Source organism: Ammodytes marinus, assembly GCF_949987685.1.
Source record: "Ammodytes marinus genome assembly, chromosome: 18".
NCBI classification, from domain to species: Eukaryota; Metazoa; Chordata; class Actinopteri; order Uranoscopiformes; family Ammodytidae; genus Ammodytes; species Ammodytes marinus.
Genome location: NC_137222.1, coordinates 25,100,238 through 25,111,633, shown reverse-complemented (window position 1 = coordinate 25,111,633; position 11,396 = coordinate 25,100,238). Strand labels below are relative to the sequence as shown.

The 11,396-nt window shown below is 39.7% G+C and overlaps 1 protein-coding gene across 1 annotated transcript in view; it reads right to left on the bottom strand.

The window, feature by feature from the left end:
* Window positions 1–390: 390 nt before the first annotated feature.
* The window catches only part of mapkap1 (MAPK associated protein 1), a 47,957-nt gene continuing 36,951 nt past the window's right edge, over window positions 391–11,396 (bottom strand). Inside the window, exons 8-12 of the mRNA XM_080046910.1 lie at window positions 11,231–11,338; window positions 2,341–2,481; window positions 2,039–2,176; window positions 1,079–1,176; window positions 391–957 (exon numbers count right to left, since the gene is read on the bottom strand). Coding sequence (XP_079903036.1) covers window positions 835–957; window positions 1,079–1,176; window positions 2,039–2,176; window positions 2,341–2,481; window positions 11,231–11,338 — 608 coding nt within the window. The 3' untranslated portion in view covers window positions 391–834. The remainder of the gene's footprint in view (window positions 958–1,078; window positions 1,177–2,038; window positions 2,177–2,340; window positions 2,482–11,230; window positions 11,339–11,396) is intronic.

Sequence of the window (11,396 nt, the reverse complement as noted above, 5' to 3'; positions counted from 1 at the left end):
GCATTCAACCTTCGTAAACTGGGCTGCAAATATGCATATTTTAATCGACTATCGCGAGCATCGCTTTTGGTATAAACGCACCTTAAGAGACTAATGGTCGAGGATCGTGTTGGTTCGATTGGCAGGTGTCTGCCGATCATACTCAGCTCCACACTTTCTATAGTAGCAGGATTTTGATAATACTACAATAGTTTTAGTAAGGTGTACACGAAAAACTGGAGACTGATAGAGATATTGTTAAGGTTTCACTCTCTGGATATTGTGAACATGATTCAAAGGATATGTGTGATCTTTAAAAAAAAAAAATCCAGACTCAGTGATTTAATTTCATCATTATTTCATTTCCTGAATGTAAAATCTCTATGTACAGTACATTAAAAAATACGAAGATTTTCTTTAAATGTTTTTTTTCTGTTAATCAGTGAAAGATGGAGGACAGAAGCAAAGATTTAGCATGTAGCTATTATTTGTTGGGTGGAGACATAAGCAAATATTTAGAAGCTGTAGAAATTCATCCAGAAGGATGAAGCTTAAGTTCAGAGGCAGTAGTGTGAACAAGAACTGACGGTGACATGGCAGTCAAAACTCTCTCCCACATTACTTCAAAGTCTCTTTCTGTTTTTACAAATAGAAAAATGACTTTGATTTGGCTCATGGACTCTCTTGGCTTTTGAACGTTTCAGAGGCTTCCACCTTTGGTCAGCTGAGCCCAGACATGGCTTCCTGGTCTCCCTTTGACATAACGTTGCTGTCAAGTCTCTGCTTGTGTTTTAGCCTGATGCTGCTATCAGGCCTTTGTTTATGCATCAAAGTGGCAGAGCATTTTCAGTGTGTCTACTGTCCAGCCTTCTTCTCTTTCTGGAAACTGAAGCTGGTCCGGCGGCTCAGTTTGCGCTGCTTTTGGGCAAAGTAATCAGCCCGAGAGGTGCTAGCACGCGACTCCAGGATGTAGTTCACCTAAAAGCAAAAAATAAAAAGTAGGAAAAACATGTCATTTAAAACATACAGCCATCCGTGACACTGTGCCTCATTTGTTTGAAAAGAGAAAGAGGGCACAGCACATCAAGCCAGAACTTACCTTTAGCACTATTTCATTGACGGTGGCAGCGTCGGACTCAAAGTAGAGAGGCTTGTAGTCGTGGTTGCTAAGATAAAGGAGCTTAAATATTGCGTGACCTGTAATACACAGTGAAATTTTTTATTTAATAAGACAGAAATTGACATAAACCATCACCATGGTTATCCTCAGACATGTATTATCTGAGGAAAGACTAATGGCTGGAGGATGTGAACCAACAAAAACAAAAATATAAATTGTGGATCGGTGCAAAGCAAACATTAATTTAGAAGGAAAGGGACTGAACTATGAATATCATGTACAGTAGGGCTGGGCGATATGACCAAAATCTCATATCCCGACATAGGTCATTTCATATCCTGATAACGATACATTTGGACGATAAAGCATATTTTCTGTAAATTCAATTAATAGATATTTCATATAAATGACACATGACAAGGCCTTTCTCCTATTACATTTTGAATTATTACCCTTATTTGATTATTTTATCCTTTTATTCAAATGCAAATATTCAAGCATGCAACAAAATAGAAAAAAATCACTGAAGTCCATGACCGACCAACTAAATTATCTAGGTCTAATTACAGCCAGAGTATGTGAGTCTGCAATAGTACTGTTCTCTACAACTTGTAATTCAGTGTATTTTTTCTAAAATATATTAATTTCCAATTCAGTGCAAATAGCCCAGAAATGTAGGCTATATCCCCTCCACTCCTAGAACAGCATACACAAACATAATTGGAACTTCCTTTTTTTTTTTTAAACCAAACTATACATTTTCAGTGTGAATTAACAGTAACTTAATTGCGAGCTACATGTGTAGTTTGTGTTGTGAAGAGTGTGATTTGCAACATAAAGAAATAAACAATATTGCATAAAATGAAACGATAAGACATTTTTGTTTGGTCAGACGATATAGATCGCACAGCCCTAATGTACAGATGTCGGTTTACTCACTGGGGCTCCTCTCCTCTATGAGGTCACAGGCACAGAGGTGGTCCGAGTCGATAGAGATGGGTTTCTGACGAATCCAGAACTTAGTACTGGCCTTCTGATTGGTGACAGGATCAATCTCAACTTTCTCTCCTGAAACGCCTTAATAAACAGTTGATGGAGAAAAAAACATATTTAATACACATGATGACCATAATTGTTAGAATACAAGTAAAAGTAAAAGCAATCTGATAATGCTAGTTGTCATTAAACAGTTTGCGTCTGTGGCAGTCTGCTAGAGGCAGTCTGCTAGCAGCAGTATGTACCTAGCTGAACGTCTGTGGTGAAGCGCAGCTTGTGGATCATACTGATCTTGAAGGACTTATAGTGGTGACTGCTCAGCATGTCCTGGACTGTGGTGATGTCAATAGGTGGGTCTTCCTCTGAGCTCTCCTCTCCCCTGGAGCCTGGGGATGAAAGGAATACCAATTTTAAAAAGTAATTTTATTTTCATGTCACAATGTTGTGATCTTTGAAGGGTTCCTGAGGATCACACAGGGCTACACTTGACAGCAGACTCTTAGACCCTGTTTCCACCTGGGATTAACATCTGACTTTTTGAATCTGGTTACAAGTAGACAGCTCTCAGTACGTGTGTTCACACTTGTATTTTCAAATGTGACTTCTTTGCCTACTTGTGATCCGATTCCATTTACCCGCGCTGTATTTAAATCAACACGCACATAATTTCCGTTTACATTGCTGTTTTTAACCGGTGGGGTTCAAACAAGTAAACATACAGGGCTGTACAGTGCCACAGTTTTAATCACATTTGCTATTAAAATGCATTACATGCAAAGATAATTACAAGTCTAGGTTGACGAGATAGGCTACTGTCTCATTTAGACAAGGAGGAGCGATGCACAACACTGCCATTAACACTCGCCAAATGCGGCTAAATATCATAGATATCAGGGTTTCCCCCAGCACTATCTTGTTAAGGCGGCCGCCTTAGCAACACTAGGGCCCCGCCTTGACTACCAATGTATTGAAAAAAAAAAAAAAAAAAAAAAAAGTTTAAAGAAAAAAAAAATGGCATTGGTAATACTGTTTACAACATTAGTCGTGCCAATAAAGCTTTTTGAATTTAATTGAGACGGCGGCATCTGGTGGTTGAATATATTGTTGCATAGTCTAGCATAGTCACCTGTCAATCTACCGCTGATGCTCTGTGGTTAATTTGAACGGAATCCGACATAACAAACTGTCATCTTCCGAGGCAGATTTTTCTTAAAAACGGGCTTAAAGCAACAAGGTAAGATCATTATTAACCTTAACTCCATAAAATTCAAGAATAAACTTAACTTTACGTTCGAATTCTTAAAGTTGAAAACATAGGCTACAGTTATTGAAACCGTACCTGTGCACATGGTTTTATCTTGCAATAGGCCAATATAGCCTAGCTTAATGGATGGCGAAAGACACCCCAAAATTTCGGGCTTCTTTATGCAAAGAAGCAGGCCGCCGTCGTCGGCACCACCTCCTCCGCCTCCCCCCCACCCCCGGATCCACCGCATTCCTCTAAACACAGAGTTAGTGGATGGAACACGGAGTGGGCTATGGACCAAAAATAAGCCAGTTGGCTGTATCATACTGAACACGGTGAGTTTTATTCATTTATTATTAATGAATTAATGAATTTCTCTTTTGATTATAACATTGTAGGGCTTATTAAATCACGAGTCATTGCGTCATTCCTAGGGATGTTCTGCAGAGTAGATTTAACCGTCAATCAGCAACACGCGGCCCTTCACAAAGGCCATTCATAGATATCCCATGCACGAACTAAAGACGTGATGCCTTCGATCAGCACATGACATCCAAGAACCACTCTGCCGTTGCCATCACAGCCCAAACCAGCAAAAGTAAGTGTTTCTAAATGATAAATGAATTAACAAACTAAGAATATTTTATTTATTTTATAATAATAATAATAATAATAATAATAATAATAATAATAATTATTATTATTATTATTATTAATAATTTATTATACAACTTATTGAATATTTCTTAATTAGGTCTGTCAATCAGTGAGGCATTTCAACCGATTGTCAACATGGAGCATGAGGCCATAATTGGTGGTTTTAAATGCCTTTACTGGCTTGTCAAGCACGAGATTGCACACCACACCAACTACCCTGCATTGCTTGATCTGGCAGACCTTCTAGGTTGCGAATATTTTTCCAAATTGAGGGTAAGATTTTTCATTATGAATGTATTATGACTGATGACTGAGTATGAATGTCGTTATGACATACTTTTGGTAAAATTAACTGTTAACTGTTAACTGGCACAATTTTTTTTCTTCTAGATTGATCAAAGAACCAACTACAGGTCCCACAAAATTGTGGACGACATGCTGCAGATTTTGGCTGAAGTGGTGGATGAACCCATTTCAGCAGCAATCAAAACCTCAAAGGCTGTAGGCCTGGAAATAGATGAGTCCACAGACATTTCAGTCTTAAAACAACTGGACATTCATGTCAGGTAGAGTAGTTTTCACCTCTTAAGCGCCTTGTGATGTCCTCTCTGTGTAATATAACTAGGATCACATTTAATGATTTTATACACATTTCAGGTATACTGACAAAGAAGGGCAGCTCTTCTGCAAGTTCCTGGATCTGGTATCCATACCAGATGGCATGGCAAGAACCATTGCCGAGGCAGTGAAGGAGGTCATTATAGAAAAGGGAATTCCTCAGGATCGGATTTATGGCCTTGGCACGGACGGAGCAGCAGTCATGACCGGTAGAGTGAATGAATGAAGGGAATTTACTTTGAATTTAATGTTGACTATAATGAACAAGTTTGCCTTAATCTATAACTTTTAATGTTTTTATTTTAGGAAAACATAATGGCACAGCCAAATTACTGGCCGACACCTGGCCAGGATTAGTGACAGTGCATTGGGCTGCTCATCGCCTCGCCCTCGCTTGCAAGGATGCTGCAGATGGAGTGCCCTACATGAAGACCTTCAGAAAGCACCTGCAAGACCCTTCATCTTTATTTTAGGAATAGTGCAAACCGCACTAGTGCCCTCAAAGCAGCTGCCACTGTTCTCCAAGTAGCCGCCCTCAAAGTGACAGTAAGAGAAACAACTTAACATCGAGTTCCTTAAAGCAATATGCATTTAAATGATTCTCCTATTAATCACCTCACATTGCCATCCCCAGGAGGTTAAGGACACTAGGTGGCTGTCTCAAGAAAAGGCCATTTCCAATCTGCAACGGAATCTGCCTGCAGTGCTTGCAACACTTGCGGAGGAGGCAGATCTAAAGAAGGACCCGGTGGCAAGAGGGTTATACACATACTATGGCATAACTTCATGGCAATTAAGAACCATGTAAGTTGTCATGTTTTTTCAGCTGATGTTTATTTCAAGTCCTTAATAATTGCATGTCAGTTATAGTCATTAAAAATAAAATTATGTTTGATTTGCATGTGTATTTAGGTTCCTGTCACAATTGGGACACTGAGGCAAATAAAGGCAGCAGGTGACAAGCAACCTGAGGGCTCCTTTTTGGCTCAGGTCAATGAAAAGGTCAACAACCTTAACATTGACGCAGAGGAAGAGAGGGTGAGACGAGACAGAGGTCAGCCCACATCCACCGGGAGGTTTTGGACAAAGTTTCAGAACGAGGTAAGCTCAACGATGAATATATAGAATAATCTTTGAAATATATAATTAATTATTATTTTCTCACGTCCACTGTTTAATAGGTCATGGAACCCTACATCGACCGTCTCGTGGAACACCTGGAGCTGAGGTTCCAGCAAGTGAGCATTCTGGGTGCCTTCAACGCTCTGGGACCACCAGGTCCACAAGCTGACGAGGGTCAGGCCATCTCGGACCTTAAGATGTTGGCGAAGCAGTTTCAGGTCATTCAAGAGACGCCACTGCTCCATGAGTGGCAAAGCTTCAAAGTGCTTGTGACTACTGGAATATTAAAAGTGAGTATTTAAAACCTATTAAGTTGTTTGTATATGTTAATGCATATCAGTCAGACATTGACCAATTGTTTTCATCCATCAGGACAAATCCCAACTGGAAATAATGAAGGCAATGACATCTCAGTATGATGAGCTACATCAGCTGTATCCAAACCTGTCCCTCCTGTCAGCGATACCAGTGGCAAGTGTCAATTGTGAGCGAGATTTTTCTGCCGTGAATAGGGTAAGCCCATCATCTTCTCACTATCTTAGTTCAAAATTAAAAATATTAAATATACAACATTGACTTAATTCACTCTATGTGTAGATAAAGACAGACCTGCGAAACAGGCTGCAGGGCAAGAGTCTTACAGCTAGGGCTGGCCCGAATGCCATTTTTCAGGCTTCGAATATTCGTTGGTTTTTCCGAGCGAATATTCGAATATTCGTTCCAGAAAAACACACCATCAAAAACATAAATTTTTTTTTTTTAAACGTTAATAATTCCTATATACTCCCTGGAACCGATTTTGACAGTATCTGCATATTTTGTTGAAGATTTACGTGCTCGGAGGTGAAGTAATGGATGCGCTATGACACTTAGTGATGTAATATCCTCCTAAATGAGCAATACTACTACTACTACTACAATATTACTAACTTTTATATCCAAATATAAAATTATTTGATGACATTATATTGCAGTACTAGCTTCTTGCAAAAAAAAAAAAAAAAAATAATAATAATAAAAAATAAAAAAAAAATAATAATAATAATAATAATAATAATAATGATAAAAAAAAAAAAAACGAAGCTCCGAATACTAATTTAAGCTCCGAATACTAATTTTCCGAACGAGTATTCGAATAATTCGGGCCAGCCCTACTTACAGCCTGCATGAAGATCAGCATCAATGGCCCACCAGTGTCTAAGTTGAATTACAGCAGGGCGCTGGAACTGTTCTTTGCACAGCCACGCAGAATAGCATGCACTGATGCCTCTTGTCAGCTGTGCCGCAAATAAGAAGATCCAAAAACTGTAAATAGTTGAATTTGCCATTTTATGTGCATACACAAGTTAAGTGTATTGTCCATTATTTGTATTTAATTTGCACTTTTCTTTAATTTTATTTTGTAGTGTCTGCATGTTTGCACAACATTTTTACCTACTGTTGTTTATTTATATTGAAATAAACAGTTGTTTATTTCATTAATGCGTACTGGCATCTTTGAGCAAAATACCCCCAACATTTTTCGCCAACAGCACCCCCGTCTGTTTACCACCTTGACTAAGACATTTACTGGGGGAAACACTGGATAGTACAGTCAGAGGCGGCCTTAACGATCTGGGGGCCCCATTCAAGACCTAGTGTGGGGCCCCCCACTTTTTTTGTATTTTCTTGAAAAAAAAAATCTTATTTTTTTTTTTTTTTTTTAATACACATTTCTTGTGCATGCTTGTGCATGCTTCCCGCAAAAAGAAAACAGATTGTAGAGTTGTATGAGATGATGGGCCACTGGGTGCAGACTCTTAAAGGGCCCCCCCACTCCTACCTATCCAGTCAGGTACACTGACTTTTCAGCACATATACAATTAATGGTAAAAACATATTAATGAAGTCAGTTTTTCTCACAGGATTTAGGGATACTGTGGGAGGGACCCTAGTCCTTGTTGGAGGGTCCGGGGGCATCCCCCCCGGAAGAAAATGTGTGCCTTTTGAATTAAAATGCATCAATCTGATGCACTTTGAGGGGAAAATTTAGAGGCTATATCAAATCCTGAGATGCAGCAGGAACATTATGGTTGCGTTCCGAATCGCATACTCTTTCTTTTTTCTATTCTACATACTACATCCGACGATAAAAAGAATCTAGTTAGGATGCAGTAGGCATACTATTGGGACATACTTTACTCTCTTATTTCATCATAACATTGCGCCTTGATCTTGCCTCTTGCTTTTATATCCGTCGCATCCCCGTTTGTTTTCATATGGAGGCTTCGTCGATGAGACGTCACTTCACGTGCGCACTGGATTGTGGGTCAGAATCGCCCAAATAGGATGCACTTTTCAATACTAACAATCTTGGCCGCATGAAGTAGGACATCCGGGTACTTCTAACCATCCTAAATCTGGCCACAAGAATCGGGACATCCTAAATCTTTTTTCTACATACTATATAGTAGAAAGTATGCGATTCGGAACGCAACCTATTTTTCAGATTTTTCTTAATCAGGCAGCACTCTTTACTCTGCTACTGTAAAAACAGTACAGTAGATTGGTCTGCAGACTCATGTTCTATGATGGAGAGACTTATTTCAACAGATACAGGGTGGATAGCTACTTTTTATGAACAGCATAGAATTTACACATATAAATCGTATTGCTGTATGTGTGTGGGGGCCCTAAAGGCTCATCATGAAGCCCCTTAGACAGAGCTACTAATGCTGTTTTCTTATGCTTTTGTATTTCTCCCCCTACTAGTTGAGGGGCCCATGATGATTTATTTCCTTATATTTAGGCTTATTCCTTTTTGGACCCTGTTATTGACATGAGTGACTGAGCTCTTTGACAATGCAACATGAAAAGTTACTATGAGGCCTAGGGCCCGGTAGCCTGCTCAAGAATTATTTATCAATTTTTTTTTTTTTTTTTTTTTTTTTTAGGAGGGGCTTGGGGGCCCCCCAGAGGGCGGGGCCCCATTCAATTGAATGGGTTGAAACATAGCTAAGGCCGCTACTGAGTACAGTCATATGAAAAAGTTAGGGACCCCCTTCTAATTTTAGGGATTTTTGTTCATCATTAGCTGGGATTTCAAAGAAGCAAATTCCTTTTCCTATATGACATACCTTAGGGAAAAAGAAGCAATTCAGCAGTGTCATTTTGTTTATTGGAATAATAGAAAATATGCAATAGGCATAACAAAATTTGACTGGTGCATAAATTTGGGCACCCCAAAAGAAAAATGACATCAGTACTTAGTTGAGCCTCCTTTTGCAAAAATAACAGCCTCTAGACGCCTTCGGTAGCCTGTGATGAATGTCTGGATCCTGGATGTAGGTATTTTGAACATTCTTACATACTAAAGCGATCCAGTTCAGTTAAATGTGATGGCTGCCAAGCATGGAACGCCCGCTTCAAATCATCCCATAGATTTTCGATGATATTCAAGTCATTGTACTGCAACGGCCATATCAGAACATTGTACTTTTCCCTCTGCAGGAATTTGAACTGTGTTAAGGGTCATTGTCTTGTTGGAATATCCAACCCCTGGGCAACTTCAACTTTGTGACTGATGATTGAACATTATCCTGAATAATCTGTTGAAACTGGGTTGAATTCATCCGACTATCGACTTTAACCAGGGCCCCAGTCCCTTAAGTGGCCACAGCATGACCAAATTTGACAGTAGGTAGCAGGTGTTTTTCTTGGAATGCAGTTTTCTTCTTTCGCCATGCAAAGCGCTTTTTATAAAGACCAAATAACTAAATTTTTGTCTCATCAGTCCAAAGCATTTTCTTCCAATATGAAGCTGGCTTGTCTAAATGAGCTTTTGCATACTCCATGCAACTGTATCTGTGGCGTGGGCGCAGAAAGGGCTTCCTTCTCATCACCTGGCCATACAGATGTTTTGGCGCAAATTGCGCTGAATTGTTGAACCATGTACAGATACACAATCTGCAGCCAGATGTTCTTGTAGGTCTTTGGAGGTGATCTGTGGGTTGTGTGCAACCATTCTCACAATCCTCCACCTATGCCGCTCCTGTTTTTTTCTTGGTCTGCCATGCCTGGGTTTAACTGCCACTGTGACTGTGTCCTTCCATTTCCTGACAACGTTCCCTACTGTCGAAATTGACAATTGAAACCTTTGGGAAAGCTTCTTGTAGCCTTCCCCTAAACCATGACAATGAATAATCTTTGTTTTTCAGATATGTTGGGAGCTGCTTTGATGATCCCATTCTGTCTCAATTCAGCAGAGAGCCAAAGAGAAGTGCAACTTGCATTTAGGCACCTAAAATACCTTTTCTCATGATTAAACAGACATTTCTATGAGGTTCAAGGCTTAACAACATAAACCAACCAATTTTGTGTTTAAAGTCATCAGTTTTACATGCTGTTACATGCATTAAAATCAACAAAACCACAAGGGTTCCCATATTTTTGCACAGCCAGTTTTTCACATTTTATTTAATTTCATAAAACTAAATACTGCTTTTCAAAAAATCATTGTTTGGAAAACATCCCAGTACTTAGCTGTTCCTGGTAAATTAAAGACATACCACTTATCTTTTTTTGTGAAAGCAGAGTCATTATAATGCCGGCTGAGAGGGGTTCCCAAACTTTTTCATATGACTGTATATAAAAGTAAACACTCTTAGGCGAGGCGAGTAAGGTATTACGCCACTTTGGCTGGTGAAAGATGTGTGCTTGCCGTGCGGCTTTTCTAACGTCTGATACACTCTTCACCAGTACACGGTTTTATATGCAGTTGCGAACGTGCGAACAGAATATTGCCTGTGCGCCTTCACATTAAAAGCCTGTTACTAGCCAAACGCGAGTTGACTTATATTTTTTAACAGATAAGAACAGGAAGTTGTTGCCTTGCAGCTCTCCAGTCAATAGCAGCAATTTTCGTGTTTTCAGATTTACGCAGTGAAATGAAAACAGAGGACAGAAAGCTTGTCATTTGCAATACTGGCGGATGCAACTAACGTTCATGAGGCTTCTATAAAAGCTGCATGAACGCCAGTGAAGCATTTTCAACGTATTTCCACTCAGGCAGGTGGCGGCAGTTGAGTAGGAGGTCCCTAATGTGGACAAAAGTCACATTGGTGTTCCCACTACCAAATGAATGCGGACACATCCGACACAACCGACGTAAACCACCTCCGAATGTGGTTTTTGTGATCCGATCTCAATGCGTCTTGAGAGTGTTTTCACCTGTAGTTAGAGCTGTAATCACGTGATCGGATCACAAAAAACACATGTTAAAGACAAATGGAAACGGGGTCTTACCTGCTGGAGTTTAAAGGTAAAAAAAAATAAAAAGATTTGCCAAAAGGCCTTTCTGTTTTGAGGCACAAGCTACATATAACAATTAGTATTATTTTTTAAACATTCAGAGAAAATATTTCTCAAAATATGAAGATAAGTGGTTTAGTGAAGCCTGTGTGATGCAACTAGCTGAGGAGTCAGAAGCCAACTGGCCGACTGAGATGACTTACTGTTTTCTCTGACAAGGCAAAACTCCAAGGTGCTTTGGCTCTCCAGTGTGGAGTCCAGGTCTACTGCTACATTGGGCTCCGTCTGCTTCTCCAGACGGTACATTGGCCCTGTTGGAGAATGACAGAGTCAGCACACAGCAGGCCAGCTTAGTACAACTCGCAATGT